This window comes from Cornus florida, unplaced genomic scaffold (assembly GCF_030987335.1).
Source record: "Cornus florida cultivar Cherokee Brave unplaced genomic scaffold, ASM3098733v1 CherokeeBrave_3.0.0_Hap2_Chr03, whole genome shotgun sequence".
NCBI classification, from domain to species: Eukaryota; Viridiplantae; Streptophyta; class Magnoliopsida; order Cornales; family Cornaceae; genus Cornus; species Cornus florida.
The window spans coordinates 88,804,878-88,819,179 of NW_026775573.1; the positions used below are offsets into that span (position 1 = coordinate 88,804,878).

Below are 14,302 nucleotides of genomic sequence, written 5' to 3' on the forward strand. Positions count from 1 at the left end.
ATTGGCCTTTGAATTTCCCTTGCTTGCAGAGGCCATGCAAGGAAAATGGAAATTTGAATGTTAGTGTGTTGAAAGAGCTAATGGAGAATGATTTGTTGGATTCTGGTGCAAAAGCTTTCTGTATTAGAAAGGGGTTGTCCTTGCCCATGCTGGCATTGCGAGAATTTGGATTCTCCAATGCTTTTAGTGTTGATAGGCATCCATTTTTCTCTCTTTTACGGAGATGTTTTCTATATGAGTTCGATTTGGAGAATAATTATTTCAAATTTTTGAGGATATTTACACCCAAAGGGGATGTGAATAGGTCTTAGGTCTAACCTAACAAACTTTAATTGATTCTTAAGTAATAACTAATTTAACTGTAATTTAAAAATCAAACTAATAGGCAAATAGCACCTTTTATCCATGTCGTAAATCATGCATGTGAGAATATAAAACAATATAAGTAAAGCACTCACATACAAAACAGTGTTGTTAAATGTGCTTTGGCACAAAAAAGGTGCAAGGCACACTAGAGGCGCGCTCTGTTAAAGTTTACATTATTTTTATAATATTTTTTTATTCAAGTTTCTTTTCCACCATTTGATATATGTGGCACATGATAACACCGTCATCGTCACTACAAGAACTCAAAGTTTATAACATATAAGCTAACAATCTCCCTTCAAATATAGAGACGGCCCAAAAGAGGGGTGGGGAGAGGGAGGGAGAGAGAAAAGGAAGGGGGGGGGGGGGGGGGGTGGAGATCTGATTATTATACTGCTGAAAGAGGATGAAGAGGAAAAGGAGAGAGAGAGATTTAGTAATTCACATGATGACGATATCTTGCATTAAGGCTCCAGTGTGGCAAGCTCATGGCTCCAACTTAGTTTCTATCTCTAATTTTTTCCCTCTTTCCCATCGTTAATATATATATTTTTCTTTTTTCCATTCCTTATCTCTGTCACAAGAGCACTTCTTCATCGCTTGAAGGAAGCCCTACTTTTGCCTCACTCACTGTATTTCTTCTTCGTTTTTTTTTTTTTTTTTTTTCCCCTCTCTTTTTTGTTCTTTCTTGAATTGGTAGATTCCCTAATTTCGTTCTTCGCATTTTCTCTTCTTAAATCCTTAGTTTTTCCTCCACTGTACTTGTGCTATTTTTTACTCTGTTTTAGGGCTTTTTTTTTTTTTTTTTTTTTTCTTCAGATTTCTCTGCTGTAATTTTCATGGCCACTGAAAAATTTTCACTATGAGAAAAGTCGGTATTTTTTTTGGACTAAGTATCAAAAAAGCACGCCCTACCGGGCATCCTGAAAAGAATTACACGGTTCAAATCGGCCCCCTAAACTCTTAACATATCCAGAAAATCCACTATCTCCCCTATCAATTTACAATTTCTCCCCCGAAGCCAAAAAAGAAAGAAAGTGTTCAGAATAGATAACTTAATTCCTGTATCATTGGGATAAAAATTTGATTGACAATGTTGCCTATGAGATTGTAGGGCTGAATTTTCCATATCATGCCATAAAAAGTTTTGATGATCTTCCCAACCCGGGTCATAATGATTGAAATATGGATCGTTCCCCAGTTCAAAGAAATCTGCATTTGCTTATTCTTGATAAAAATCAGAAAATTGTCCCGTTGTAGGACAATCCCTTGTATCATGTGTATGACTAAAGCAAAATGCACATAACTCATGTGGTATGTAAAAATGAGTTGGAGGATGATTACCCGCTATTTAGGGCCAATTCAGCCACTTGTTTCGATACATAAAAAAAAAATCACACAAAATAGATACAAAAACAAAATGAACGCAAGAATTGTATACAAAAACTTACCCGAAGTCCAAATGATTTGCAGATTGTCACCTCCAAGTGTAGTAGTTTCTATACCTAATTTCAAACGCTCAACAACACACAAACATTAAACCAAACTATGTACAAATCCTAAACTAAGAATCAAACTAGATTTAATCTTTAAATCTTGATCACAAAGCAGTTTGCAATCCCCGACAACGGTGCCAAAAATTGATGTGCACTTAGTGTATCAATTATAAAACCACTATCTATAGTACAAATTCTTGTTGAAAATGGGTAAGCAAGGGCTATCGATCCACGAAGATTACTAGCTTATGGCAATCAAGATTCTAAGATTACTTTCAAGTTTGATAGAAAACAAGTTGGTTTGATGATTGGTTTGTCACTTAACATAAAATTAAACCTAAAACAGAATTTAAATTGAATTCAATGATTTGAATAAATAAAGAGAGGAGACTAGGGAATTGAATTCACCGAGACCTCATAAACATGCTTATATGCAATCAACTTGGGGAAAAACAATTATATATAACTATGATGTGTAGAAGGATAAGACAACCACAACATTTTCTAGAAATTCATATAATTCAGAACTAAGCATAATCCATCTTTGGTTGGAATGACTTATCCACCTAAACTAAATTGTGGTATGAACCATCTTCCCTAGGCATGGCCTATCAACGTTTTGAAATTGTAAATTTAAGTACATGAAATTGAAGCATCTAGTATAAACTATCTTCAGTAGGCATGGACCATCTACCTAACTAAATTAATCTAAAGGTGTAGCATAGTCCATCTTCCCTTAGCATAATCTATCCAAATTCTCACATATCATGCCAATAAAACCATTTCATAAATCCGTTCTCATTGTCACTATGAGAAATTCAAGTGTATAATTATGTAAGCATGATGTCTAAGACAAGAGATACATATCAACATAATCATATATAGGAATGCAAATCACATACATCATTCCAATGTAAAAACATCAATTCAATGTCACGCATCTTCTAATTTATGAAATCAGTTATATACAATATAATTCCCGAAATTTAAAAGCAAATTACTACATGATTACTTGGTGAAGGCTACCTCAATCCCCTAGGAGAAGATTTAGCTCATCCTGGACATGGCAGAAGCTTCAAGGAATGAAGAAGAAGCCTCCAGTTTCAGGCCTATAGCAGCCCCTCCTTTGCACACACAAGAACCCTGATTTTTCCTCACTCACTCTCTCTAAAAATGATACAAAAATTGAATATATCAAAATCTACAATATAGAGAGATATATAACAGCTCTCCATAGTCAGACTAGAGTTCAAACTTTCCTAAAAATCGTGCATTCAAGTGGAGGAGAGAGTTATAAAACTGAAAATCTAAATCAGCTCATTTATTCGCAGGTGGGCGTCCGGACGCAGCTTGTCAATGCTGGCCTCCTTGTGCGCAATGTGTTCTTATTGTTGCAGCCTCTGGCATGGGGCATCCGGACGTAGAGATGGGTGTCTGGACGCAAATTCCTTTGGCTACTGGAATTTTTATTTCTTCGAATTGCAATTGCTGAGCCAAGTTTCCACAAGGCGTCCGGACGCCAAGATTGTTCTTGGTAGCTGCGTCTGGACGCAGCCTTGTTTTTCTGAAATGCCTTTCATCATCCTTGCCAGGCTTCTCGGGTTGACTTCCTTCCTCAAGCTGAGCTTGTTAATGATCCTAAGACCTATTTTGGTTGATTCTTCAGCTCGCCATGACCCATGCCGCTTGAGATCCCGTAAAACCTTGCTTTTATTCCTTTTTGGAGAAAAGTTTTGAAAAGAGACAAAACACACAAAAGCCTGTAAAATACACTTCATTGATATACAAAATAGACTAAAACATGCAATTAAGGGCGCTTGAATATGAAATATTCGGCGCTTATCACCGGTGTGTTCGGTAGCATTGTCCTCGTCTTTGTTGTGTCTTCGGCAGTTTTTTGTTGACTTGTTTGGGTTGTTGGTGCGTTCGGTAGCATTGTTCTTCGTCTTCTCTCTTCTCACGTCATCATTCACACTTGTTGTTACTCGTCATCTCAATGGCAAGCTGGGCATTCTTGCTCCAACTTGAGGGGGAGTATTGAAGATTTAATATAGGAATCAGTGGAGGAAAATCTTTCAGCAGTTGATGTTGTTTCCTCTTATTGAAGATTCGGTGTTACTAGAGGAATCAGTGGAGAAAAATCCTCTTTGTTTCCTATTTTCTAATTCTTTCCATTCTAATAATTTCTTCTTCTATATAAAAGAGCCTCCACCATTTTATTGTGTATGAATTGAGAGAGTATTATAAAACTGATGTAGCCCTTTGGGCTCTTAGTGCCGTGGATGTAGGCCCTAGTGGCTGAACCATGTAATATCTGTGTGTTCTACTTATTTTATTTATTTCTTCACTTCCATTTTATGCTTTACAACACATCTATCTTTCCCATTTTCCCAATAGTAAGTGTGGGCCATGTGTATATCAAGCTCTCGGATCATGCCTGGTTCTTCATCATAAGGTGAGTCAATTGAGGCATTTGAGAGGGGGCTTGGCATGCTTCCAAGTGGTTTTGGGGCTGAAATTAATCTTGGGAAGAGCGAGATTGTTCCTGTGGGGGAGGTGGAGGGGATTGATGTTCTGGTCCACATTATGAGTTGTAGGGTCAGGGCTTTTCTGTTGGTCTACTGGGCTTACCTTTGGGGTTTCAGGCAAGGAGAGCTGCTTCTTGTGATCCAGTTGTTTAGCGGTTTGAGAGGCGGCTTCCCGGCTGGAAAAAGCAGTTCAAAATGGGGGCACCTGACTTTGCTGAAGAACACCCTTTCGAGCTTCCCTACCTATTTCATGTCCTTGTTTCTGCTTCCAGCAGTTGTTGAAAGGAGGTTGGGGAGACTGCAGAGGTAGTTCTTGTGGGGTGGTATGGGTGATGAGTTCAAATATCATCTTGTGGAGTGGGAGCAAATTTGTACACCCATTCAGGCTGGAGGTTTGGGGGTGAGAAGGTTAGATTTGTTCAACAAAGCTCTGTTGGGCAAGTGGTTGTGGAGATTTGGGGTGGAAAGGCACAAACTTTGGAGGAGAGTCATCTTATGTAGGCATGGGGAGACCAGAGGGGGGTGGTACTCTTTCTTGTTGAGATCCCCAATTGGGGTTGGCTTGTGGAGGTTCATTCAGAAGGGTTGGTGATGCAAGATAGATGAGCGAGCGATGAAGTGTTGAAGAAGAAGAAGAAGAAGAAAACCCTAATCAAATCCTACTACAATATATAAAACCCCAAAATACTAAGTTACTAAGCATCCCTAAAATCAAAACATACTAATATAATAATAATATTAAATGGAAGGTAATCTTAATTATCTATCTTTGCCACGTCTCCAATAGTAGAGGCGACACGCATGTTCAAGATTTCGGGCTATGTTCGGTTCTCCATCCGTTGGGATGAGTTCTCCAAGCATATCCGTTTTATGTTAAGGGATGGGAGTCTAGTGAGCTTTTGGGAGGATCAATGGGGCGGGGAGCGGCTGCTTGGGAGTCTTTCCGAGGCTGGCTAGGATTGCGGTTGATAGGATGGTGCTGGTCGCTCACTGCTACCATCTTGATGGCGGGAGAGTGTTCTGGGACGTCCAGTTTTAGAGGCTTTTGCATAATTGGGAGATAGAGGAGATGGTCGAGTTCCTGGCCTTACTTATAAGTGTATAATTGGTTTTCATTTTTTATTTATTTTTGTTCGGAGCTTCAGGAAAGTTTCGTAATGTCTCCCTAAACAAAACACCACCAGCCCACCTTAAACTGGAGTTGGGTTTTGTAGTCCCTGTAAACCTCAAACCCACCACTGCATTGCCACCAGTGCCTTGTTAGGGTAGATTATCCATCTAATCGACTACGTTGCCATCTGCAGCTACTCGTTGCCCATCCCAGTGGGCTTGAATATAGAACCTCTTTCAAATTGAAGATGGGTCAGGATGGAGCTACCTTATGCAGGCTGGATGAGTTTGGGGTTTGCTCTGTTTCAGACCTGACCTCTGGCATCCTTGACCTTCCATGCTGCAAGTGTTTTTCTTTTCTCCACAGCTGGTGCTTAAACATTGCATTGACTTGATCTTGATATGATTGTACTGCTTTATTTTGAGCCTCTTACAGCAAAATGTTTAGTCTCTTTTTATTTCAACTGCCCTGAAATGGTTTTACCAGGTTTTTCTTGCAACTGATGATGATTCAGCGCCTATTATTTGTTTTCTTCTTCAAGAACAAAGAAAGTTGTTGTCAGTGGGGCTTCGAAGTGTAGAAATAAATAATGAGATCCTCTTTGATATTAAACCTGACATGAGCTGGAGCATACCTGCAATTGGGGCAGCGCCTGTGATTGTAACTCGTCCAAGGTAGAATTCAGTTTATTACATTGTTTTATTCTCAGTAATTGTAATTATCTTATTGACATATCCCCTTTTTTCTTTTTATTTAAATTTAGAGCGAGGATGGGAGCACTGCCATTTAAAGACATCATTGTTCTGTCTTCAGAAAACACCCTTCTTCTTTATGTAAGTTTCTTACATCAGTGGCTCATAGTTATTGATTATCATTTGTCAGCCACTGATTGTTATGTTAAATGTCACCTTTGGCCTAAATGATATTAAGATGCTTACTTTCTCCACACCACACCCCCCACCCCCCACCCCCCACCCACCCCCCCCCCCCCCCCCCCCCCCCTCTTCCCCCTTCCCAATTTCCTATAGTTCAGCGCTTTCTAAGTCACCCGTTCCCTCATTTACTATTATCCCCTCCCCCCCACCCAAAAAAAAAAAGGGGGTGGGGGGAAGAAGCTAAGAGAAGTTCTCTTTTGGATAAATTTTCACGTCTTAAAGGTCTATTCTGCTTATTATCTTTTTGTTATATTTTGTGGGCAGTATGCTTAACCATTTTAGGAGCATGGTGTATTGTTTCATAGCATCAAAAGGGATGGGTGGTTTTAGGAGTTCAATTCTTACTGTTGGCCAAAAAGAATATGTTTTTGTTTTGTTTTATTAAATTTTTGTTCTGAAAGTATTCTCATCATTATTTAACTCTCTTTCCCTGTCTCAAGTTATTGCTTCTGTAACTTTGATTTGTCTTTTACTCATTCTTATGCTGCTAAATGTTTATATTTTGCAAATATGAACCCTAGTGAAGATTTAATGGAGGAATCAGTGGAGGAAAATCTTTCAGTAATTGATGTTGTTTCCTATTATTGAAGATTTGGTGTTACTAGAGGAAACAATGGAGAAAATTCCTCCTTTTTCCTATTTTCTAATTCTTTTCATTCTCATAATTTCTTCTCCTATATAAAGGAGCCTCCACCATTGTATTGTATATGAATTGAGAGAGTATTATAAAAGTGATGTAGCCCTTTGGGCTCTGTGCCGCGGATGTAGGCCCTAGTGGCTGAACCACGTAATATGTGTGTTCTACTTGTTTTATTTATCTCTTCGCTTCCGTTTTTTTGCTTTACAACAAACCCTTTGTAACTGCAGTCTGGGAGGCAATGCTTGTGTAGATATTTGTTACCCTCTTGTTTGGCTAAAGGTCAGCTTTCAGATAATTTAAAGCCTTTGGAAATGCCATATGTTCTGCATGATATGAAAATCGTTGGGTTGGCTGATGCTGTTGAAGGGCGTATCAATATTATAGTAAATAACGGACAGGTACTTTATTCCACAAGTACGTTTAATTTATTATTTGTTATCTGAAGTTGTAGTACTTTGAAATTTCTAGTTGTATCACCATTTGTCACTGTTTAGCCCATTTGCGAGATTTCTGTCTTTTATTATCACACAATGCATGAGTGGGTGTTTGTAAGAGCGCTTTTGTTGTTTTTGATTCATCTTCCAACCTATCTATTTCTGTTTCAACCACATGATACCACGATGAGTTATTTGAATTTGCTGTTTAGCTCAAAATTACTTAGTTGCAAGTAGTTCTTTGCTTCATATGTACTGAAGGTATATTTGTACTTGTGTATTTTTGTACATACTCAAATACATGCTTATATATCAACCCATATTTAAACTAATATATATATATATATATTTGTTTTCACAACTAAATACATGCTTATATAAATGTTTCTTAGGCATTTTCTAAGAATTAGTAAATTATTTTTAAAATTCAATCAAATAGCGGAAAATAAGAAGATTTTTTTTTTTCTTTTTTTGTCTCTGCAATATTTTTACGTGAAAAATATTTTCTGCTGTAAAACATTTTTTTGAAACAAATGAGCTGAAATACGGGCCATAGTTTGTTAATTTTTTTCTACAATAACCAAGTGTCTTTTTGCCTTTCAAACTTCTTAAAAATGAATTACGTTCCAGATAACGTATAGGACAACATTGGCATCATATGTCTAGCTGCAAAGATTTTTTTCCCCCAACTTTTAATGTTTACATTGACACACAAACTCCCACATATTGTGGCGTATCTAGTCCTGAAATCTTAAAAAAAACAGGAGGGTTGCTCTTAAATTTTTTTTAAGTCCTGAAGTCTCTTTCAAACTGGTAGTAGTAGTTTCTTGGAAATAAAAGAAGCTTGAGGGTGGTGCTCTTTGTTGATGAGGTCCCCGGCGAGAGTTGGCTTGTAGAAGAGCATCTGGAAGGGTTGGGATGAATTCTCCAAGCATATCTATTACGGGGTGAGGGACGGGCATCTCGCCAACTTTTGGGATGACCGTTTGTGCGGTTAGAGGCCACTTCCGAGTCTTTCCGAGACTAGCTGGGATTGCGGTTGATAAGGTGGTGATGGTCGCTCATTGCTATCATCTTGATGGCAGGAGATTGTCTTGCGACATGAGGTTTGAGAGAAATCTGCATTATTGGGAGGTGGAGGAGATGGTTGAGTTTTTGGCCATGCTTGACTATTACTGGAGAGGGGACGGATGAGTGGCTTTTGGAGGGTACAAGCCATGGGAGATTTGAGGTCCACTAATTTTATTGCTGCTTGATGGATACTCAGGGGATGACCTTTTCATGGAAAGGCATTTGGCTTTGCAAGCCCCCCTGGAGGTGATCTTTTTTGGTTGGACAACTGCTTTGGGGAGGATCTTGACTATTGACAACTTGAGAAGGAGACGTCAAATTATTGTCAATTGGTGTTGTATGTGTTAGAGGGGAGTGGAGTCATCTGATAATCTTCTTCTTCGTTGCGCTAGAGCTATGTATGACTGGGATTTGTTGTGTCACAACCCATTTTTTGGATCCAGTGGGTCATGCTAGAGTCCGCGGTGTGCTTGATTGACGCTTGGGGAGGTTGCCGCGTGCGTCTCCAAGTTACAAATGCGTGAAGGACAACCCCCCTCTGCTTGTGGTGTGCGTTATGGAAGGAGAGGAATAGTAGATCATTTGATGAGGTGGAGGCGTCTTGGGGGTGTTCCGATATTTTTTTCTAAGTTCTCTGTTCTTTTGGGTTCAGGGTTCTAATTGCAAGTCTATGGAGTTGCTTTTAGTCTTTTGTGGATGGCTTGAGGCTATAGTTTTTGCGCAGTTGTTCTGGGCAACGTCCCCCAATTGGGTGCTCTTCAATGAATTCTTACTTATCAAAAAAAAAAAAAAAAAAAAGAAGAAGAAGAAGCTTGAGGACAAGGATTCGAGTTTAGGTGCAGTTACTTTGTGCAAATCAATGGCGGGTTTTAGTCTGTCTCCTATTTTTTCCTCTTAAACATGTAGGTGGGATCAATACTGGGTACAGGTACTGCACGCGACATGTTTATTATATTTTCATATGTTATAAATTAAATGTGTGATGTCTTTCCTTTTGACTCATTTATCATTGAATATACTGTAAGATGCTGGTAGATTGGGTATGGATGTCAATTCCATGTGTCAGTCATTTTGAAGTGTGTTGGCCTAGGGTTACGTGGAATGAGAAAATAAAATGAGATGGCTAGGGTGAAGTTGAAGGCTAATTTAGAGATAGAAAGAGGGATGTCAGTGTTGTTTAACATCAGACTTAACCTGGTCAGTGCCTTGTCACCTATCCATTGATTCCTATCTTCCTTTTATTGGATAGGTCCTGTTTGTAGTCGAGATGGACAAGGTGGTGCTCATGGCGACATAGCAATCTGGTCTTTTTATTAGGGCTTGCTTCCCATCGAAACCATGAAGTGTCTCTACATGCACTTGGGGATAGGGATGTCAACGGGGCAGAGTTGGGGCAGGTTTCGCTAAACCCTACTCCGCCCTGTTAGAAAATTCGTTATACCAACTCTGTCCCGACTTTGGGACGGGTTTGTAATTGTTATACCATCCCCGCTTTTACTCCGGTGGACAAAGTACGGACTTTGCCCCTCGTACTCATTTAATTGTAGGGGCGGGGCGGGTTATGCCACTTTTATTATTTAGTAAAAAAATTTAGCCCAATGTGCTAAAATTGGGCTGATAAAGAAGCTAGCTCAACTTTTAAATTACTAAGTTGTGAACATTAATATATTAACTGACACTTGTAGCAAAGTAACAAGGGTCTTAAAAATTTTATATATATATATATATATATATATATATAATATTTAATATTTTCTGTATATAAAAAATTTTTAGTGGTACATATATAATCGGGGTGGGGGTGGGGTTGGGTTTATCACTAAATCCGCCTCCGCTTCAAACCTGCTTCGGGTTTTTAATTATTTTACCATAGTCGCCCCAAACCCATTTAGGGGGCTTCCAAATCCACCCCATTAGGGGCGAGGCGGAAACCGCCGGGGCGGGGGAAATTGCCATCCGTACTTGGGGACTTTGGTCGGATTAGAGACTAGATCAGACTGGACGTCTAGATGCTCTAGGGACAGATATGGTGGCTGACTTCTCTTGCAAGCTTCCAATAATGCAATGGAAAGTTTACATGTATCAAGTAACTTATGCTTGTTAATTTTATCATCGTGGGCAGTCCTTAGGTTGCCACGTGATGAGGCTTATGTCATCCTTAAGTAAAAATCTCTCTCTCTCTCTCTCTATATATATATATATATATATATGTCTGGGAATTAGATTGAAGTGTGCCACCCTCTTGTTATAGGGCAATTCGATGACGCTGCCTTTTCAGTAACATTGTCTATTTGGAAAATGTTGAGAACAATCTTGGTGACATAGGAGAACAGAGAACTCTTGGTTTATGACTGATCATACGAGGTCCTTGCGCTTTCTGGGGAGGGTTGTCCGTGTAAGTTTAGGATTGAGGGGCCCCATTGGATAGGTCATGGAGATTTTGTCGGGCCAGCCCATCTGCTCTTGGACTGGAGCTCGATGTCTTGCCTCCTTCTTTAAATCATCTCAAGCAGACTTCAAATGCACCTATATCTTTATTTACATTATTCCAATAGACAGCACACTAATGATGTAGAAAATGCTTTTTAGAAATTGAAATTGCCAGTGGGGAAAGTGCTAGACAATTATGAAAAATGTATCCATTAAAGTTCTTGCTCTGATTTTATATAGATGTTTATATGCGTTCCATTGAAACTGTCTTGGGAGCTATTTTCATGACCTTTAAAATTTTATTCTGTTCTATTTTTTGTCCAGATTTTTAGATGTACTTTGCGAAGAAGCCCTTCATCTTCTTTGGTAGATGATTGCATCGCTGCAATGGCTGAGGGCCTCAGTTACAGATTTTATAATCATTTTCTCCTTCTTCTTTGGGCTGATGGTGATTCGGCTTATTTATCTTCAGCAGATGCTAGTGTCGATTCTGAATGGGAGTGTTTTAGTAATATTATAATGAAAATGTGTAGAGAGTCTGGATTCAATACCCGATGCCTTTCAGATTTTGCTCAACATTCATCATGGGAGTTTCTTATACATAGCACATTTCACAAGAAATACTGTAAAACTAATTTTATAACTGGGATTTCTAGAACCTCACTTGACCTGCAGGAGTCTGATTCTTCTAGATCATATATGACACAAAGCGCAGAGAAATCATTTTACTTCGAGCTTTTGGTGGAGATTTTGGATTCTCTGCATGGAATATATGAAAGTCTAAAACTAGACAATCTTCGGAAACGGTAAAATCTTCATATTGCTTAGTACTTCATTTTCTGTTGAGACTTTCTTGTGATGAGTTTTGCTCCGATGTTACTGTTTCATTGTCCCTTCTGCACCTTTTGTTTAATTTCTTACTGCTTTCTTCTGTTGCATCGATTGCTGATCAAACAAAAAATTTTGCTCTCTTCTTTGTTGGATTTGGAAAAATGAGATATTTACCAGGATGCTATTTCTTTTCTTAACGTTAGGATATGCAATTGATGGTACACAAGTATAATTGTTATTTGTTATATGAAAATTGAAAATAGATGGCATGTATTTTAGAACATTGAGAACTGCAATCTTTGATGCAAAATACTTGCAATGGTTAGTCGCACAGAATCTTACTTGGTGAGGTGTCTTTGGCATTTAATTGTGTTTCTCGAGATTTACTTGAGTAAGGTTAAATTGGAAGGTACTGATATTTTTGATGCTTTGAATTTTTGAAGTGTTGTTGTGCATGGTGTGTTTATTATATGATGTATGTTTTTTAGATTTCTTTTGTTATAAGCATGAAATAGTGTATTATTTATAGTGTATACGACCTACCATTTTCTTTATATTTTATGGACCTTTTAAGGGCATGCAAAATTTGAAAATTATTGCACCTTTTGGGATCATGCCGATTATTTGCTATATAGGCTATTGGGTCAGTTTTGAGGATTGTCGATAGCTTTATTTCCTCCTTTGTCAACGGAGCTTTAGGGATCATGCCGATTATTTGCTATATGGGCTATTGGGTCAGTTTTGAGGGTTGTAGATAGCTTTATTTCCTCATTTGTTAATGGAATATAGTCATAACAATGGAGGAAATAAAGCTATCTACAACCCTTAAATATGATGAGCTAGGGATTGTGCGGAGGAGGTGGGATGGTCCGTGGTGTGTGGGCGGGGCTTTCAATGTGGTTAGGTCCCCAGCTGAGATATCTGCAGGAGGGAGGTGGACTTCGGCTATGGTGCAGTTCTCAGAGTTCATAGATACTTAGCAACTGATTAATTTACCATTGGAGGGTGCTTTGTTTACGTGGATAAGTAGCACATAGGCCCCCACTCTCTCTCACTTGGACAGTTTCTTGGGAGAGATTTCCGGACATGGCTCGGTGGCACTAGCTCGGCCGATTTCGGATCACACTCCTTTGTTGTTGGATTTGGTGGGTTGAGCAGGGGGAAGACTCCGTGTAGCTTTGAGAATATGTGGGTTCGGGCAGTGGACATCAAGGCTAGAGTTAGGAGTTGGTGGAACGGCTATGTTGTGAGAGGCACTCCTTATGTGGTTGGCAATAAGCTTCGGCTCTTGAAGGAAGACATGAAGAAGTGGAATTGGGAGTTTGGATTGGAGGAAGAACAAACTTCTTTATGAAATTGCTGAGCCGGAGCTAGACAACAGGAAAAAGGAGAGGGGGTTTAGTGGAGGGGGATAGGTGGTGGAGGGAGAGATTTCCGGATATGGCTCGGGTGGCGCTAGGTCGGCCGGTTTCGGATCACACTCCTTTGTTGTTGGATTTGGTGGGTTGAGCAGTGGGGGAAGACTCCGTCCAGCTTTGAGAATATGTGGCTTTGGGCAGTGGACATCAAAGATAGAGTTAGTAGTTGGTGGAAAGGTTATGTTGTGAGAGGCACTCTTTATGTGGTTGTCAATAAGCTTCGGCTCTTGAAGGAAGATATGAAGAAGTGGAATCGGGAGGCTGGATTGGAGGAAGAACAAACTTCTTTATGAGATTGTTGAGCCGGAGCTAGACGACAGGGAGGAGGAGAGGGGGTTAGTGGAGGGGGATAGGTGTTGGAGGAAGGAATGCAAGGTGGAGATTGCCTTTAGGGAGGAGATTTGGCATTAGAAATCTAGAACCTTGTGGCTTAAGGAGGGAGACAGGAAAACAAAATTCTTTCATCGAACGACTAACGCTCGTTGGAGGAGCAATCACATTGGAAGAATTCATGTTCATGGAGACTTGTTGTGTAAGGAGGAGGTGATTAGTAGGGGTATCACCACCTTCTACTGGAAATTGTATTTGGAGGGAGTGGGTTGGAGACCTTAGTTTGTCGGCTTGGAGTTTGATCACATTTTGGATGTGGATAGAGTTGTTGGAGAGTCCGTTTAGGGAGAGGAGGTTCAGTTGGCTCTAAACAACTGCAATGCGAACAAGGAGCCAGAGGAGAGATTATGGCGGCCTTTCATCATTTCCATTGTCATCATAGTTTTGTGAAGAGTTGGAATGCATCATGCGTCGCCCTTATCCCCAAGAAGGGTGGTGCTATGGATGCGAAGGACTTTTGGCCCATTAGTTTGGTGGAGAGTGCGTACAAGCTTGACGAGGGTCCTCATTCACCTATTGGTTCTCATCAAGTTGTTGAATTTGATATGATCATTATCCCACGCGATGTGTATGCTGAGCTTATGTCTCAACAACGGACACCCACCTCATCTTCCATGGCTTTTTTTGCTCAATGAGGTGGTACATATGCATA

General features: G+C 39.6%; 1 protein-coding gene across 2 annotated transcripts in view; it reads left to right on the forward strand.

Annotated features, from left to right (window-relative positions):
- The window catches only part of LOC132300844 (anaphase-promoting complex subunit 1), a 129,881-nt gene that overhangs the window by 20,448 nt on the left and 95,131 nt on the right, over positions 1-14,302 (forward strand). For both annotated transcript variants that reach the window (XM_059798096.1, XM_059798097.1), the window contains exons 7-10: positions 5,988-6,175; positions 6,265-6,334; positions 7,304-7,474; positions 11,336-11,817. In XM_059798096.1, coding sequence (XP_059654079.1) covers positions 5,988-6,175; positions 6,265-6,334; positions 7,304-7,474; positions 11,336-11,817 — 911 coding nt within the window. The remainder of the gene's footprint in view (positions 1-5,987; positions 6,176-6,264; positions 6,335-7,303; positions 7,475-11,335; positions 11,818-14,302) is intronic.